Genomic DNA, 20,832 nt, shown 5'->3' with positions numbered 1-20,832 from the left:
TTTTTAATATTTTTGAAACACGAAAATAGATGACAGTGACAATTTCAATTGTCAAAACTGGTTACATTTTTTGTTAGGAGTGAGTAATCTTTACTAATCTATGACCACTCGTATAAAATTTTAGTAATATAACTTGATGAAATACTGATGAAATTTACATAATACGTAGTTGTTTTTAATTAGTGATTTAAATTTCTAGTTGCTGAGAAAAAATGAAGTGAGAATGTACCCATGTTCGAACCCATAAGGAAGTTTCTCGCACTTCTAACTAAGTATACAAGCTAAAAAATCTCAGATATGTATGGGAAAGCCAGTGAAAATACTCATTTAGCCTAATAGAGGTAAACGGCTTCGTTTTTCCACCATAAGTCGACCACATGTGACTTTCCCCGTGTAAATAGTTGAAAATCTAGGTGTTCTATGCTTTATGGTCATGTGAGCCTACCGGCTTACGCTACTTGTCTATGATGACTATTTATGCGCTGTTTATAGTTCGTGTAAATTAGAAAATCTAATGTATTTATTTTAAAATAACAGTTTTAACTAGACATAATAGTGATTTCGAAGAGATTTTCGTGATAACGTAGTATTTGGAAATCGTCACATGCATACAATTAAACGATTCGTTTTCTAATTTTAATATTTCTTTTCCATTTCTGAAACCCACTAAAAAGCAAAAATCTAATATTATAATGTTCACAAAAGTAAATTTACTGTAAGCTAACTCTACAGCTTTTCTTAAACTATTTTAGCTGTATGTTTTATTTATCTTATTTTACCTATTTACTGTTAACTTCAGAAACTGAAACACTGATTTCGGAAGTTTGTGTTACTTATTATCTATGAGATTATACAACCATATCAGGAAACGATAAAAAGCTATTAAACTATGTATTAAACAGACAACATGGACAAACGTAGCATTACCATTTATGTCGAGAAAGTGAATATCTGTATAGCCAACTATGCAGTATGTACTTATATATGAGATTTTGTGTACGTATATAAATTATAAAAAAAACATCTATAACGTTAATTACCCCCTTAATTACTTAATCTACTTAATTTCGTAAAAAAAAACATGCAATTTTCGCTAAAGAGTAAATTGAATTTTACTTCTTCGGCAATTTAAAACATTTCATCTGATATTATGCTACCATAAGCAATGGTACCGGCAATTATATTCAAACAAGCAAACATTGAATATAAAATATTTAATAAATGCATAATTATTCTGCATAACTTTTAACGGAAGTGTGAACTTTGTTTATGCGCGTGAAATTAATATTAATCTGTGGTCCTGCAGAGGAAGTTCGTGGTGTTGCCATATCCATAACTTTATGCATATCGTTAAGGATATTAAATACATTCCTGTGTTACTTATGTTAATGTTAAGGATGAGCTAACAAATCGTATTATGTAACAATAATTTGAAGGAATTAAAATATTAATAACGCAGTTCTATAATTATATTTATCTTCATATATTACATTTTAACAAATAAAATATAATTGTATACATAGTATTCGATTCTCTTCTTCGATTTAGTTCTTGGAAATCCTTAAAAAGTAGGTGGCAAGATGGGCATAGCAAATCTCACTGCTATCAAATATATGACGAAACTAAAAGCAAAAAGGTTATAATATACCCAAGATAAATTTAAGAGTTAAATCTCTGCTGCAGTTTTCATACAAAACCTTCAAACAAAAACCCTGGGATAATAATATGGTCGACGACCTTGTTATTACACTCATTACCACGTTTCATATAACCCCCACAATGTTAGGTTTCCACATTAAAATTCCATACAAATTGTTCCAACAATTCTTTGCCTCGAGATTGTTGCATTTGGCGGTTAATGCTATGCTCTGTTATGGTAGTTACAAAAAGATATTGTAATAAAAATGTAAAGGAAAAAGCTAAAGGTATAAAGCTTTTCACATTATATTTTTTTTTTTAATTTAGAAAGTAATTTTTATTTACAACAGAAAAGATAAATAATTAAAGATAAATAATGCTCGCTAATCTACACATTGAAGGAGGTAGGATAATTTCATATGCAGATGATACCGCTCTAATTTTCTCGGGTGACTCGTGGAACTCTGTATTCAAAATCGCTGAAAAGGGACTATCAAATATAGCGAAATGGTTGAAGGCAAATTTACTTACACTTAACATATCTAAGACAAACTACACCTGCTTTTCCATAAATAATAGAACCCAACCGAATAGTGATTATAAACTAAGAATACACAACTGTATTGAAAATGAGTACAATATTTGTAAATGTGACTACCTTGAAAGAGTTTCATCTACAAAATATCTAGGAGTGTACATTGATCAACGCCTAACCTGGCACACCCAAATAGAATTTATTAGTAATAGAATACGCAAACTCATTTGGACATTTAAGACGCTTCGTCATATAGCTAGTCCAAACCTTCTTAAGCAAATATACCTTGCATTGGCGCAATCTGTACTAAATTATTGTATCCCGGTATGGGGCGGGGCTTCGAAAACTATAATTCTTAAGGTTGAAAGGGCACAACGATGTTTACTCAAAACCATTTATTTGAAACCATTTAGATTCCCTACAAATGAATTATATAACATTTGCGAAGTACTAACTGTGAGAAAATTGTACATTTTAAAATCAATATTACGGGCTCATAAAAGTTTGCATCATGACGATTTAGCAATTGGTAGGAGAAGAGATAATATATTTAAATCTAAACTATTAAAAACAAAATTTGCTCAATGTCAATTTTTAGCACAATCCAAACATTTGTACAACGTAATAAACAAAAAACTAAATATTTGCAAATGCTCTAAATGGGAATGTCGACTCGCTGTTTTTAACTGGATAATTTCGCTGTCTTATGACGATACTGAGTCCCTTATAAAATACACAAAGTAAATCTTACACGTACACACACACGCACACGCACGCACACACGACACACACACACACACACTTAAACACACACACACACACACACAAACACACATACACACTCACACACACACACCATACTTATTATATAAATTTATAGATATATATTTTATAATATTTATAACATAGATAATTTGTTACTTGATACAGTTTGTTTTTATTTCTTATAACTATATATGATGTCTAGTTATAGAAGAGCGGAGCCGCCTAACACAGACATTTGTTTACTAGGCGGCTCCAAACAACTTATTACGTAAACCAATTAATTGTTAAAGAAATAAATATTTTTTGTATTTTGTATTTTTGTATTAAAGTACTTAAACATAATCTACAATTTAAAATGAAAAAATATGTAATAACAAAATTAAACTTATAAAATAAAAACGTCGTCACAATAAATTATTTTTCATGAGTATTTATTTTCATGAAATGTATTGATTTGGTGGATTTTTACGTGGACGTGGACGGCAATTTTTATAAATATAAGTAGTAATTAAATTATATTATATTATAAAAATTGCCATAATAATATATTTTTAATTAACAAAATAGAATAATATCACCGAGACTATTATACTTTAATGTTAAGAACAAAGTAGTACACAAACATAATTACCAATCAATACATTTATTTAAAAGGTAATTTTAGAATACAAAAATAAAATCCTTTTTTATTTTTTCAAATAAATTAAAACTAATATCATTTATTAAGAAATTATTATTGTATGTAAATGGAATTTTATTTTTATATGTGGTAACCCTGAGCACTGTGGGAAAGAAAGTTGTTTAAACGATTCTTTCTGGGAAAATGGCCGCCCTTTTATACAAAGTTAACGACTAATTCGTATATGTAATACGAAAATAATGTTACTTAATGACAAAATTTAGTGGTTTATTGCGTCTTTTAATATGTTTAAGTATTTCAAGTGAAAGTGTTTATTGGTATATTAAGTAATTTAAAAGCGAGATAAAGCCATGCTTTTCATTACATGAATACCCCTATCATACATTTTATATAACTTTTGTAACTACCTTTACTACAATCAGATATTAATCTCCAGAACAGAATCAGATATTTCAATCAAAAATTTTGGATAGGTAACATAGATAGATAGATAGATATTCTTTATTGCACACTTCAATAGAACATAACAATAGTACACAATTATATTAGTTAATTGTATGCAATAGGCGGCCTTATCGCTAAGCAGCGATCTCTTCCAGACAACCTATGCATGGAAAAGGTAAGGAGGGTAGTGAGGAAAGTGGGAAGTACGTAACATACGAGTATATTAAACTAAAAAACCTATATAAAATAATAGAAAGGAAATATATGTAGAAATTCTAATCAATTCAAGGACTTAATTTGGGATTTTACGTACAAAAAATTCCCAAGCTGAATTTCTATATATTTACCCAATGAACAATACATATTTATTAAAATGCTTTCTACACACAAAGTCCATACTAGAATACTCTGAGTCATGAGTATCATATACATATTTACATATAAACATTTACATAGACAAATACACATACAACTAGAACCAGATCCGAAATCTAAATTCATAATTTAGATTTTTTCTGACCGGGAATCGTACCCGGGGCCCTCTGCACCTTAAACCGATATAGAAACCACTCAACCACGGGGTATAGATTAAGATTATTAAGTTGAATGTAATTTCGTGTATATTTACCACTTAGCACCTGCATAATGCAGCCTAGAAACAGCTAAACATAATGTGATTAGGCTGCCCTCGATCACAGTTGCACAATCTGTTGGTAATGATGATCGAATGTTGCACAACCCTACATCGTGATTCTTTGTGATTGGCTATTATCGTGGTAACTTTGGATTTAAATCGGGTTATGATAACACTGATATTAGATGTAGAGTTTGGTAAACGGAGTAAACTAAGGAAGCTTTTGCGAATATTAAAGTCGTGCAACGTAAGTATATGGACCCTTCCTATAATTCGATTTCTTTTTAGTTTTTTTTAGAAATATCGTGAAAAATGATTAAATTACGTAGAAATCGTAGAAAACATAATGATAATTGACTGGAATTGAAAAGTAACTTTTTCACAGTTATATTTCCGCTATCTTAGTATTATGTACATATTTTTAATTTCGGTATAGACATATAAGTGCGTTTTTCAGTATTAAAAGTGATTTGGCTGAATGTGTTAATATAATATGTATAATAGAAATAATTACATACATTTAGCAACTTACCCAAAAACATGAATTCCCTAGCTTTGCCATTTACCTTAACATCATTAAGATGAGGAAATTCTACGAGATTACTGCGTAGGCGAAATTTTAATACGATATTGCTAAAGTGACTATTATTAATATACTGTAATGTCAACATTTCTCAGGCAGTTTTGTAGTAAATTAAACATAGGAATACTAATTTCAGACACTGCAGAATACATAATAAGTACAAGTGTTAATAAAAATCTTTTTTGATTCGACAAGATAATGTATTCGGCTTACTAGTTAAAGCTTTATTAAGCCCGTTGTTACTCATAAATCCCTCCAATGTTTTCCAACCAAATAAATTTGACAAATCCTGTCTTTCTTATAATATAGAAGTAGTAAGCGAGCATGCAGTCCACCTGATGGTGAATGGCTACTGCCGCCCATGTATATCTTTAATCAACCCCAGATAAGATTAGCGTCCTTCACAAGCTTGGTCATAAAAGCATTTTACCCCTGAGGACTAAGTTGGAAAGCCTCGGATAAGTATGGCTCCCATACCACACCATACAAAACGAAACACAGTAGCGCTTAAAACACGTTTAAAATAAATTGAGTACCTATTCTATGTATGGCAACTCATATTAAAACAAACACATTTGTCTAGCATGAAACGATATTAGATAAAAATATATTTAATTTTATATTTCAATCCTGTAAAAAACCTGTAGGTGACATAGAACCATATACATTAATACCAATCGACTGAGCAGGTAAAATTCAAACAGCATTCCATATATAGAAATGGACGTGATCTCACTGGCTTATGTCACGAGTTCATGGCTCGTTCGATGTATGCACAAAATATATATATTTTATATCACGGCGTGCGTAAATTGACGTTTTACGCACGCTTCGCGTGCGCAAAAACCCCATTTCCGACCCCGTAATATAAAATTTTATACAACACGCGGACGAAAAATGTTTTTCTGACTCGTGTGATTGCAGTCCTCGCCTGCGGCTCGGCCTGCAAACTCACACTTGTCAGAAAAAAATTTTTCGTCCTCGTATTGTAATGTACTATTTTACATATAGGTATTTACCTACTGGTATTTTTTGTACGTGTGGCATAAAATCACAGTCTTGAATTTATTTATTTTTTGATAGAAATGTAGTAACAAACGAGTGTACTGTTCATTTGATGGTAAGGTAGCAAGGTGGTGGAATTGGTATAGTTCGACAAGGGAGGTAGTATCTCCTCAATATATCTAGGGCGATAGTCTCTCCGCTACCCCTAATTTTAGCGTGAAACAGTTCTCCGTTTGCAGGTCTCCGGGTTTGGATGTTGCTTGACTTACATGTGAAGCGACCATCTCCAGGAGTTAGTCCGCTTCAGGTAGAACCTGCTCTGAATGGAGTTGGTTACAGATGCCCATAGATGTCAATGTTCACTTTGACTGTGTTGGCGATGCAGGTTGCTGGCTGACAATAGGGATAGGATTTATATATTTTTCTATTTATGTACTTTTAAAAGAAAATATAATATATGTCACCTCTGACTACGTAAAATGAAGGAATGCTGCTTTTTTCTCACAACTTCCCACATATAATTAAAAAACCTCGATTAGTTCGATAAAGCCTTTCCTCTAAGCATCGCTGCGCGCCCCCGGAGCCCTACAGACTGCATGCTTATTTGCTTCTTAAATTTTCAATATGTACCTATGCGGCGACTTTGGAGGACTAAGCTGAAATATATGAAGTGTCTTTCTCTTAACTTCAGATTGAAACATAACAGCGCATAACACTGTTATTATAAGACAGCAATAGATAATGATGGCGTTTTTAATATAAAATAAACCATAACGTTTCCACGTTGCAACTCACGTTTCACGTGGGTGTAGAACGGTTCTTATGAAGGATGATACTGATTTATTTATAGACAACATTAAAGATGCATGTTAGTTGCATACGTGAAGAACAATAGCTTTGACAGCCTTTGTTGTGTTCGTCAAAGTCAAGAATATATTATTAAATATTTTTGATGTTGATCGTCAGCGTATTATTTACCTACTGGGCACGTGTCTGTTCAGACTGAGTGTATGGCTTTAATTGTGAAATTATTGGAAGGTGGTAGAAGCCATTGTAGTTTGACTCCGGCGCCACTACCGCCACACCTATTCCTGCCTGATAACATCAAAGTTAAGCGCTACTGTATTCTGATTTGAAGGGTGTGGTAAGGGAGACATACTTTTCCGAGGCGTTCCAGCTTAGTCCTCAGGGGTAGCGGCGCATCTGTGGCCGACCTCAGATAGGAATACCTTATCGTATCTATGGTTGGCAGGGATGTACATGGGCGACAGTAGCCACTTACCATCCGGTGGGCTACTTGCAAGTCTGCCACTCCTATATTATAAAAAAAACTCCTGACTTGCGATTTTTTCTGAATTACCTATTAAAACTAGTGGTGCTGCTCGTGTATAAATAGTTTTACATGGGTTAGTTAATAAAGCCTCGAAAATATTTTAACATTGATATCCAATCATAACAGCCGGAACCAACTATGTATCACGCTCACCACACTACGGAAGAGCTGATGTTATCTTCTGTAACTCATAGCATGACTTTAGTAATTACAATGTCCAATAAGTTCTGCAATTTTGACGTGGAAGCTTACACATATTGCTATTCTTCAAATCCACACTTCACATTGATGATTTCTGCATTAGCAAACGCCCAATTATGGTGACTAATATACACATAAGGTAGCGACGTATGCCTCGTTGATTTCTTCAAGTCTATCTATAAAAAACAAAAAGGATTTTTTTTTTATAATATAAGGGTAGCAGACGAGCATGTAGTCCACCTGATGGTAAGTGGCTACTGCCGCCCATGGACATCTGTAATCAACCCCAGACAGGATTAGATATTCCTACCTGAGGTCGGCCACAGATGCGCCGCTACCCCTGAGGACTAAGCTGGAACGCCTCGGAAAAGTATGTCTCCCTTACCACACCCTTCAAACCGGACACAGCAGGATATAACATAAATAATTTATGTAACACTAATAACATAATTACATATACAAAGATAACAATACAAATTAACATAAAAATATTTATCCAGTTCAAATAACTTTCTACATTCAAAGGACGCCCATCTTATTTTGAAACAAGTCCAAATTAGTTTCAGTATTGTTCTGAACGCAGTAATTTACATAACCCACTTTAAATCTATTCTAGCATTCTAGCATTCGACCTCGGCATGTATTGTACTATAACATGCTTTGTAAACAAAACAATGCCATGTGTATGTTGGATGTGCGCCGCGAGCGAAAAGCGATAAGCTATTGATATTTAGATCGTTAATTTGGTAAATAAAACGAATAAAAGATGCCTACACAAAAATCTTTCGTGTTTTCTACAAGGTTCTGGAGATATTGTTGCAAAAATGTACAAATTCTTTTAAAGCTTATTCCTGTGTTTTTAATCTTTATGTAGAAGCCCAATCAAATTCCGTATACGCCGGCAGAATGAATAAGTAATATTGGTTTACGGCGTCAGGTTTATAAGTAATAATCATATTTAATTTTGAATAATGTTGGAATTTTATAACTGCACTAGTATTCATTTTATTCACACGCTAATTTAGTAGTACTAAACTTTAATTTAATTTCCAATAATTTCTTACATATATTTATCAAAACAGGAGTCATTAACCCAATTTCGTTTTTGATTGCGAGAGATTTGTGAGAACAATTTGATAATTATCCAAGACGCAGTCATTACCAACCATCGTCATATGTTTACAAAATACATAAACAAAGACGAACTTTGCTCGCTCGTAGTAAAACCTGTCCCTTAACCGGTAACACACGTGACGCCTCAATTTCACCGGCACATTCCGGTTCCCAACAGATGGTCGATCGACCCGAATACAACAGACTACAATACTTAGTGTCACTTATAGACCTAGAGAAAGTAGCTATTGTGATCGAATTGTTTCAATGATGCGTGAACTACGTCAAAAGGACTTGTATCGTCATTGTCCCACTCCTGGGCAAAGGCCCCATAAGTGCCGGAAATTCTGGAACGTACTCATCTCGCACTTCCATTTGGTGGAGGACAGTACTGAGTACATGTTTAATGGACTGTTATCCAAGTATAACAAACGGGGTCTATGGGTAAATGTGCTCTCTAAAGCATGAAAGTGTGTATAAAAATTTACCACTAACGGCCACCCATCCAACTCCTGTCCACGCGAAACGTTGCTTAACTTTATAGATCGGTTATAATTTACACAACCTTTGAGACGACACGTGCACTTGGTGTTTTATTGTTTTTTTATTTATTAATTCGTAATAGTTCGGTATACCTATGTATTCGAGTCTTTAAGTTATTTGCATACGGCCTCGCTTTTTTGCTAGACTTGGCGGGGCGCTACCGTGCCCCCAGATTCTGGGACGGAAAGCTTAATGAGGCCCCCAGTCTTAGAAGGTTGTAGAAGAACAAGGGAACTTGTAGACATTTTGAGGCCCCTAGGACCATAGGCCCTGGGGCGCATCGCCACTGCAACCACAGATTCACAAAGGTAACACAATATCCAGACTTAGAACGGAAATGTCAACTTTGGTAGTTTATCCGGGAATCAAACCCGGAACATTGACTGTCAGAGCACTTGATTGGAGGAGCGGAGGACGTATATGGTCAATTATGTACTTGTATGTTAACTACAACAATTAAAACAAAAAGTAAGAGCTAATAAAAATCAACGCATGCAAGTAAGTACGTGACTTTGGCAATTGTGCGCCATTTTGTTCCGTCATCTGTCAGTTCATAAGCAATCATTTTAAAAACATGATGTAGGTTGCGCACACGCACGATCTAATTTATAATACAAAAAACAAATATTATATTGAAGGTGTGCTCTTTGAATTGCTTGAGGCAGTACCGCCACACCTATTTCAACGTAATAACAGCAGCGTTACGCTGTGTTCTAGTTTTGAGGCACGTTTGTATACCTATGTGTTATAATATGGGTTCGTTGCTAATGTTTGTTTGTTTTTCTTCAGTTTAATTAGGCTTGAAGATGGTAAAACCCTTTGTGGTTCGACCTCAGGTAGGAATATCTAATCTTATCTGGGGTTTATTACATATGTCCATGGGCGGCAGTAGCCACTTACCATCAGGTGGATGCTCGTCTGCTACTCTTATATTATATAAAAAAAGGCAGGATCGGATGGATGGATGGCGGTCTGAAAGCACTGAAGCTAGAAAGGAGTAGAGGCCTCTAATTATTTTTCGATATTTTTTTCTGTTAACTTTTCTGTTTTTTTTACCTCTATATTCAAAATTTGCTTAATCACTAATGTGGAGCCACTTGTTTTTAATGTATATTGTGAGTGCCCACTCGTGCTCACTCACTGGTGCTTACTCGTGGAGGCTCCGGAACAGGCTTCCTGCCTGCCCTTCCCCAAATCCGACCTAGAAGTAGATGAGATCGATTTGTAATAATTTAGGAAAATCAGAGGCCCCGAATTCAAATCGGACACTAGAGTAAGGAAATATATCCTTACCAGCACGTAACTTACAATCTGTTAAGCCTCATTATTTGTAAATTCCTTCTCAAAGCTCATAATAAACTAAACATTCAAATGTATAGTAACATATATATTTATTAAACCCGACATATCGTCAATGTGGGTGACCCAAGGATACCGCGGTGCGTTGACCTCGTTGCAAGAGAACGGAGTCGTTTCGATGAAGCTGCTAATTTGATGGCTTATTAACCTTCTTCTGATGGGCTTGGTACATTCGCTTTAACGACTTTCGATACATTCACGATTTAAGGTTATCTTTTGGAACGATTAGCAAGTTCCGTACTAAGTAATTAATTTCATTATAAGTAGCTTTTTAGTTTAAATTTGAAGGTACGTTAGGTTTTTGAAATCGTGTTAGTAATTAATTATTTAATATTTCATTAATTAGTATTTTTGCTATCTACAGTAGCTAACGAGCTTACCCCAAAGTGAGTAAGAAATTACCGATCATGAACATTGGAGATTTCTTGTTGTTAATTAAAAAGAAACTTAATCCTAGTTTGATTCAATCATAAATGAGAGAGCTAAGTTGGAGCCTCGTGTAAATATTACTACAACCTTTATACTAGAAGACTGCAGCATTTAAGCCAAACTTGCAAGCTGTTTTAAGTCCAAATAGGGGCAGTAGTGTCTAAGCAGCTGAGCCACGGATTTCTCTATCTCTATCTTAATGTCTTGCTGTGACACGGAAGGAAAATATCGTGAAGTAACCACGTCTGGGAGTTCTTTATTATATTCCCAAGTGTACGATGTGTGAAGATTACAAACTACTTGGCCTGCGTTAATGGCTTTGGCCTTAATTTTACTCATTCTGGGAACGATAGACCCTAAACCACCAATTAGGGTTTTTAAAATGAGATAGACGTTTTAAAAGATCTAATATTGCTATGCTTAAATACGTGTATTTTGCCGATTATTTTTTATTTATATTTAAATTTAAATATTTAAATTTAGTTACATTAACATTTTATTTATGGCTTTATTAACTAAATTATAAAGGCAATTTAAAATTTTAGGTAAATATCAAAACTAACAATGAAATATTAACGATTAATTTAAAAAAATAATATTAACATTAAATCTAAAATTATCTTAAGAAGTACCTATTTACATTATCTATGCCACGAGTGAGGTGTTGATGTCTATGGTCTGTATTACGCGACGTGACATAACAAAAAATGTTCAGTGATCGAAAGATCAAATGGAATGTATTGTGTAACAATAGAGCAGATGGGCGACCGTGAAACCTATCTGTAATGATACCGCGAATCGATTATACCACGAAAATAAACTCTACATCACGGTACCAAGATCTAAAATGTCTGTGCAAAAAGTTTTACGATTTATCTGTACAAATAAATAAATTCAGAGTGTCTGTGTGTCGATCAAATTACAAAATAATGTTTTTTACTAAACTAATTATGACGCTTAGAAGCGCAGTATGAAAACATGAAAAACGTTTTTGGATTTTATTTGTCTCTTTATAGACTCTTAAAAATTATTAATCTGATTATGTTTACAGTTTTACCTAAGGATAGACCTCGTAACAATACGGTATGGGCTACCACTTAGCTCAAAAATATTCTACCTTCATGACTACTAAATTTTTGAATTATTTTTCCACATGAAACGGGACTATAAACATTCTATCCGTTCCTGGAGCAATTGTTTGCAGGTCCACCAGTGTAGCACATTGTTCCCTTTTGTAACTCTTTTAATTTGGACGTTTTTGAAGAGATTTATTGCCATTTAATAGGTCAATAGGTTTATCCTGAGCGCAGACCCCTTTTGTAGGTAATAGGTTGGGTTAAAACCGAACAAAGTCAGGCGTTCACTTAGTTTATAGCATTTTTGTTAACAAAAAGCCAAGCTCCCAACGCACACAATTTAAAATCATTCAACGCAACTCGATACTTGCGTAAATACAATGGAATCAAAAAGATTTAACAAAGAGGTTTAAAAAACATTATGGCGTGCTCGAAACGAAGGCTGCAATATTTTTATTGGTTGCTTGTTCTGTTTGTGGATTTGGTCGAAGGATTCATAGTTCGTAAGATCAGGCTGCTTCCCACTGTTGGGCAAAGATTTCTATCGTTAATTAAAGCTAGCATACTCTATGTTATGTAACTATCTCCTCGTCTTTGATAAGTATAATAGAAAGATACTTCACCGCCTTGAAATTGAATGAAGCCACAAAATAATAATTTTATAGTTTATTGTTTGAAGTTTTGACAAATAAAAAACATTTTTAGAGAAAATTAGATATAAATAACTAATACTACGTAATTTACATAATAAATAAGTATTTCAATACAGTATTCAAATATTTTTAGGGACAGACAGTATTTGAAACATTTTAGGGACATTATAGAACGGAGACTTGGCAACACTTTATATACACAACAGTTTCAATTCTCAAAACTGGTTACTCTTTATTGTTAGGAGTGATCAATCTACGCATTTTACTCATAGACACTCTTGGATTAGACGACGGATTGGCTATCTAATTTAGCACGATAAGACAAAAAAAAAAATATTTGCCTTGACGACTTTTAACAATGATTTTTATGCACCGAAGCACCTTGTTGCTTAACAATATCTTATCTTTGTTTGTCACTATCTTTTACATCAATACGTCATTTTACTAACACACGGAAGTGTTTGAATATCAATATTAACTCTAAACTTAAACACGTCTTATTTATTTAAGAGAATAGATTATTGACAACATCTCCAAAATATGTTTATGTATACAGTTATTTATTTTTCTTACTTTAAATTTCCGTTTCAAATCTGTTTCAAAAAATAATTTTGAAGTAACAAAATTATTTTTTCAAACAGATTTTTTTAACAAAATATTGCGTTATACTATAAGTTATTTAAAAGAGAAAACTATAGCGTTGTAGTGTGTGCCGGTCGGAAATTGCTACTGAGTTAGTTATCCGGCTCAAGTTAACGCTTGACAGCTAGAAAACTAACTTTGTTAATGTCTATTCACACGTACCACAACTATACCACGATGCAGTGCAGTAACAGAATGACGACAACGATAAGCATTGAATACGTGTGAATAGATTGATTTTGACAGCAAAATGTTACCTTTGTAAATAAAGCTATAAATTTTCATGCAAATCAGCACTCGCTCACGCAATTGTCATTATGGTACGTGTGAATAGGTTCTAACAGTGTTACTTTACCGGGTGAATAAAAGGATTCATTTTTATACAAATTACCCACTTCGTTGTCATTGTGGTACGTGTGAATAGGCTCTAACGCTGTTACGCCGCTAACTACAATGACAGACAGCTGTACGAGAATTTCTCCAACGACGATTTTCCTCGCATCAATTCGTATGAATATTTGATTAGAATATAAACTGCGGTGTTCGCAGAGAAAGTATCTGCAATGCACGTAGGTATGCTAACAATTGTTTAAAGAAATCGAAGTGCCATAACAAAATATATTTTTGAGGGTAGCGCTATTCGGCACACCGTACACTACGCCACGGCATATCTGCCTAATAATAGCAGTGTTAAGCGCTGCTGCGTTTTGACTTAAAGGGTGTGGTAAGGGAGAGATCTTTATACGGGGCGTTTAAACTTAATCCCGAACATTAGTTAGCAATTGTAGCAAGAGTAACGCACCTGTGGCCAATTTCAGATAAAATCCAAATCAAGGATTGAGACTCTACCTAGGATTGGGGTCCTTCCTGGAGATGATTCCAGATATCCATGTGCGGCAATAGCCACTCACCAGCAGATAGACCTGCACGCTCCATATGAGATGAAGAGATAAGAGAATATGAGAGATATGAGAGAATGAGAGATATGAGAATATTTAAGATCCGTTTAATAGTTTTTGAGCCTATTCATTATAATCAAAAAAACAAACAAAGTTTTCCTCTTTATAACATTAGTATAGATAATAATATGAGTAAAAATTGAATGCTAGGCTAAATTCATTAAAGAAGTTAGGTACCAGACGAATAACAAAATCTGGTTTGACGTACGTCACTTTACGTAAGCAATTTGAAGAGCCAATCATGTAACTATCGGTGTCTAACCCACGATCGACTATCGGCGAACTAGTAATTAGGGGCAATGTTTGTAACTGGTGTTTAAGGTACTGGAATTTTTATTCCGTACCCAATTATTTCAGGTTTGCTAAGCACTGCCAATTTCATTTGGTTTAATTGATGGTCATCTATCAATTTAATCTTCACATCAATGAAAACAAATTAAACAGGATTCGTTATTATGACTTTGCAGGAAAATTTATGTTAGCAAGTGATTATTGCTTCATACCACTCTAATTTCCGTTGAAAAGCTAAGCTTCATACAAGCAAACGATGATATTTTTAGCAAAATTTCTGTTGGTCATGTCGTTAACCTACTTTTAAAAATTTGTTTAAAAATAAATCTAAGAGAACAAGAAAACACCATACTTATTTGTTGTTTTCACTAGCGTCGAAAACTAATTATAATGAGGACTTTAACTAAAAGACACTTTTCTTCTATTCCAGAATGCCAGTTATGTAATCAACAGACGCTATTCGAAGAGCAAGATGTCACCAGTATGCCACAACTTTGTTCAAAATGCGTGGAAGAAAGACTTTTGCTCCAACTGCTTCAAATCCCGCGAGGAACACGTCAAGCAGGAGAGGACGACGGAGGGTAGCAAGTATTTAGCGACGCCATTCCAAAATAGAAGCACATTCTTCAAGAAATCCCCACCAAGCATCTTAAAAATCCACCCAAAGAAAAAGAATAAACGCAATGTCCGCTTCCCTGAAGAAGTATGCAGTGTTATTGGTTACGGAGGAGACGACTGGTCTGATGGAGAAGAATTCGAACTCTCAGAGGAAAATGATGAAGACGATACGTTTCCAGACACGGAGGAAGAGAGAGAACTCCACAGGATAACAAAATCTAACACAGATTTTAACACTGTAAAAGCCAATTTGTTAGGTGAATCAGTAGCTAAGTCATACACTTCTTTAATGCTAGGGAAGATGCAAACTGATTCGGATGGTAAAAAGAAGACTCTATTGGTCTCCGTAACACCATTCGGACAAGATAACAAAGGCCCAAATGTTAAAACACATACACGAAAACCAGCTGTTATACATATTTCTGATCCACCGGCTGAAGAAACTTCGAACGGTTACAAAACTAACATTATACTTTCCACATATATAAAGGAGTCTGAAACTATAATAAGTGCTGAAAATTCAGGCCCACCAGAAGGCATACTGTGTACAGAAAAGTCTTTGTTAGAGGAAATTTCAGAAACTTTACAGCAAAACAGGATAACAAACGGTACTGATTTAAATTTGACTCAGAATGATTGCAATAAACCTACAGTAGTAGAAGGAAAGATGAAGGAAAGCATGCAAGACGAGTGCGATAAAAAGGAAATGAGTGAAACAAAAAAGAATGGTATTGTACGAAAATCACCCTTGATTAAAACACAAGAAAGGCCAAAAGTTAATCTAAGTCGATCAGAATTTAAGTTCTGTAAAATTAATATCGAAAATAGTAGTGTCGATTCAGCTGTCGGGACTTTAAACTCAACTGCCAACAACTCTTTTACATCAGACGATGAAAGCTTTAGCGGACGTACCGATTCTGATAACGATGATAGCGGCCACTTCTCCGAGACGCATAAATGTGAAGAAACCGTTAAAATAAAGGTATTCAATGAAAGTGATAAAAATATCAAAATGTCCCCGATTGGACAGCTTGGAAGAAAAGTAGACGGACAGGCTAGCAACGGCTATTCAACATTCCAAAGCCCGATCATTGACATGCCTCCAATTCTACCTAAACAACCTGAAACTATTTTCTCTGCGGAAGCTAGCCGTGAGTCAGCTGGGGAACCGGATGGAAGGGCAGATCCTGATGAAACTACTGAAGCCCCCGCATTACCTAAGAGCCCAATGCCTCTAATGGATCCACGTCCGTCATTTTTGCACGGTATGATCACTGACATAATGCCCCTCAAACCGGTAGTACCTGAAAAACCTAAACTGCCTGTCAAGCCAGTCATCAAACAAACAACAAAGAAAAGTGTTACAACAACACATCAAGTGATGCACATGCAACAAATAACGAGAAGGGACGAGGAGGAAAAAAGTACACGCTACTCGTGTGAAGAAAAAAACAATGAAATAACTGAAGTGCATGAAGAAAAATCTGATTCCGTCTATTACGCTAAACCGGTTCTAACGAAGCAGGACAGTGATACGTCACTCAACAGTTTGTGCAAACGAAAAGCACCTACGCCGCCATTGTCACCCACGGAGGAATATCCCAACAACTTGTACCAAAGAAACCCAAGCGGTTTTATGAAATCCGATTCCCCAGTTGTCAGAGAAATGGAAAAACGAGAGCGAGCCGTTATGTCAGTCTCTCCTAAAACGAGAACTGTTGAAGATATGGATATAAAGAAAAGCGAAATCGTACCTGAACCGGCTCCACGTAGAAACATTTCGCTGTCCCACGACAACTTACTGTTAGATGAGAAAAGGAAAGGTAAATTAAAATTCTCGATCAAGAAGCTCTTGCGTATCGGATCATCAAAGGATTTAGACAAGAAAGAGCTGAGTGTTGCTACAGTAACCAAAGTTACCAGCAAAACTGAGGAAATATACGATATGACACCGAAACCGAAGCCGCGCCTCGTGATCATACATCCTCTAGACATTAACGGCTCGAGCGTTGAAGTGGTGAAATCGAATTGTGAAATTTCGGAAAGTTTGCGAAGGGTGAGTCACGATGATGTGTCGATATACAGTGGGAGTAGTTCCGCAACTGATGAGACCCCGAGAGTTGTGAGTAAGCCACCTCCTCCCCCACGGATTTCCAGTGAGGATTACAAGAGTAGCTCGAGTATTCCAAAGCCCGCGAGGCCCCCACCGCCGAAATCTGTTGCGTTACAAAAGAAACAGAAGCAACAAGCCTGGGCCGCCGCTCCAAATAAGGGCGACAACATTTATGCTAATTTGGGTAAGTTATTTGATACCAATAATGTTTATATAGAATATTAGGTTATCGAATATTACAGAGGAAGGAAAACCTATTAATTTTCTGTTTTATACATTAGTTTTTATTTTAACTTGTATTTTGTTCAAATCTTATTCAATCTTATTCAAATTCTAATCCAAGAATAGAATTTATAATAATGTTATTATCTAATAAATACTAAGTATTATTTAAAATTAATAAAATACATTCCGTCATATGACTACTGTGATCCATGCCATGCGTCGGGTGTTATGGTCTGTTCTCTTTAGCGTTGATTACAAATATGCACGAGCCATAACTAATCAGCAGACAAAATATATGTCATACTATATAAATATTCAGTTGATTATTCAGGATGGAATGCATTCATATCATATTATTTATATTTAGTAAATAAATTAGACGTTAGCTAATATTCAGTTTGCGTTTAAATGATATTAACTCTCCTAGTCAGACAATTGCAGTCAGTCAGTTGCCGAGAATAATGCGACTCACTGTTGTTTCCAGGCGAGATTAGATCAGCACTGGCGCCAAGAAAACCGGAACGCACGGCGAGCATGCGCGAGCGAGAATCGCATCTGGAACTACTCAAGCGCAGAACGCCATTAGACGACGATAAAGACGAAGTGGACGACGGCCCACAGGAACTAGTGCAGGCGACCAACGACCCAGTCATACACAGCTACGATGACGTGTACAACAACGCTAAATATGAGGACGAGAACTGCGATTCCGCTAAGAACAGCGACAGTGACTACGAATACGTTCACCACGCGCGATCCAGCTCGCCCGAATGCGACGCCGGTATAAAGCCAAGGGAAAATATATCTGAAAGAGCAGTTGCTCGAAAAACCGATGAGCCTGTCGACTACACGAAATACAACAACTTCAGATCATCCTTACCGTATTGCGGGAGTGAAACTGAGTCAGAGATCTATTCACCGTACAGTTTCTACAGCTCCAACGACAATATGGATAGTCCGACTAACGATGACTACCAGAATGACATGACGCCTAAGAACACGACAAACAAGTTGAGGGTTAGGAAAGGCAGGAGCGTCGTACACAAGAATTTGGAAGACAATTACGGCGCGGTCGTTATTGCGAATCATGAGGCGCTGGCGCAAGTTTTAGAACAAGTAAGTAAAATTTAATTATTTGCTATAGACGACGGAGAATGGCGATACTACTACCACATCTAATTCTCCTTAATATAATATAAAAATCCAAATGTAATCGTCCTAGAAAATACCATCAGCATTAGGGCGAAAGTAAATTTAATCGGAACGTTTCAAACGTGCTTTCTACCTCGATTCAAAGTCAATACGCATTTTATATATGTAGTATCAGCTGTTACGAAATCTTTATCAGTGACTACGAATAAGTATTACCAAATTATTAAGTACATAATTATGTTCACACGTTGAAATAATTGAATTAGCTTGTTTTATTTTGAATATTGTAATAAGTTATGCATATTGTTATTTTAGCGTGCGTTGTTAAGGTGTTGTATATTGCTCAGTGTATATTTAAATCAGTTGACTACGCATAAAACGAATGCCAATTCATATATGAACGAAAATACACTGTTATTTTAATAATGAATATTCAAATTAATAATTACCACATTAATTTTCAACACCCTTTTAAATCGTAGTTGCAAACGTACTTTGTATAATATGTACCGTATGCGGACATACTTATGTGTATTGTACTTGAGCACTAAATATTGTATTACGACTATGTATTACTAATTGAAAATATCATGAAAATAAATGGGACTGTTTAACTAAGGAGCTCCATTAATATAGATTATCTCTATTACTATAGATGATTTACTAATCATGATTACCACCGCCTTATTATTTTCCTCACGGTGGTCATAAGATCCCTTTTAGATTATGATTAAGATCCACGCAATGAAAAGCAAAGGTGGAATTCTAAACTTATTCTAATATGGAAAGTCGAATACTACTCGTATAAGCTTTTTATTATTTTAAATTTTAATTTTTGAAGTCGGTTTACTTAACTAAAAAAATCTGCAACCTTTTTCAGGTACAACAAAGTGCGACCATGCAGCCGTCGCTGCGCGGTTTGAAGACACGCACGAACCTTCGCTGGAACGACTTCTCGATCCAGCACACGAAGAACTGCACCAAAGCCGGCAAGCGGGTGTTCTGCCCCGCGGTGTGGAACTCTAACCAGGGCCCCGTGAATGTCACCCTGATGCTGTACAAGGAGCATATGTCCTCGCAGATTGTTTGCCAGCAGTCGGTGCAACCGCAGACGTTGAGCCTGAACGCGATAACTGAGTTCTGCGACTTGGTGCCAATGCAGCAGTTTGGGGAGGAAGGCGAGGATTTGGTGCAAGGTAAGAACATTTTATAGATTCTAAGCCATATGGTACGGTAGATTAGATGTTTTTTGACAAAAGATTAATAATGGAACCTATGTTATCCTCTGTTAGGAATATAAATTCCTGCATTCAATTTAGACATTACAAAAAAAACTCATCATGAATTAGAAATTCAAATCATAAGTTATAAAGTCAATAAAAATACTGTACATTGAATCCAACGTTTTTAGATTAGGCATCACGAGTCCAAATATAAAAAGTATTTTAAGATTAGAAATCGTGATGCCGTTTTACTTAAACTCTTTTTTGGTTTGTGTGTTAAAATATTATTTTCTCCTTACAGCAACAATAGTCGTTCTAGCCCACGCACAAGTCGACACAATTCAGTCTTATGGCGATCATCTCCACGCAGCTGAAGGTCTGAGCACAAAAGAGCACCAATTGGTTCAATCCGAGCAAAGCCATGAGGCCATATTTATGATGCTCCAACTCATTAATGGGCTGAAATGTCTCCAGGCTCGGGGGGTGGAAGAAATCCCAGAATTGTTGACTACGTTCATATCGTTGAAGGACATTCAACCGATGTCCCATGGCAGCACCCTGAGTTTGCCGTCCCCAGATGATCGACTAAACTCTCTGTGGGCTCCCAAGACGAATTGTTATGGGCGGCTGTGTATATTACAAGGGTAAGTAAATTATT

At 35.4% G+C, this 20,832-nt stretch overlaps 1 protein-coding gene across 4 annotated transcripts in view; it reads left to right on the top strand.

Annotated features, from left to right (window-relative positions):
- The window catches only part of LOC140744751 (uncharacterized), a 108,130-nt gene that overhangs the window by 85,362 nt on the left and 1,936 nt on the right, over nt 1-20,832 (top strand). For all 4 annotated transcript variants that reach the window (XM_073076395.1, XM_073076396.1, XM_073076398.1 and 1 more), the window contains exons 2-5: nt 15,274-17,758; nt 18,284-18,915; nt 19,832-20,147; nt 20,476-20,818. In XM_073076395.1, the coding sequence (XP_072932496.1) occupies nt 15,274-17,758; nt 18,284-18,915; nt 19,832-20,147; nt 20,476-20,818 (3,776 nt within the window). The remainder of the gene's footprint in view (nt 1-15,273; nt 17,759-18,283; nt 18,916-19,831; nt 20,148-20,475; nt 20,819-20,832) is intronic.

Source organism: Epargyreus clarus, unplaced genomic scaffold (assembly GCF_041222505.1).
Source record: "Epargyreus clarus isolate Ecla_fem2 unplaced genomic scaffold, WU_Ecla_fem_2.2 ptg000009l, whole genome shotgun sequence".
Classification (NCBI taxonomy): Eukaryota; Metazoa; Arthropoda; class Insecta; order Lepidoptera; family Hesperiidae; genus Epargyreus; species Epargyreus clarus.
The sequence above is the reverse complement of the archived record's forward strand: the minus strand, read 5'-3'. Positions and strand labels throughout refer to the sequence as shown.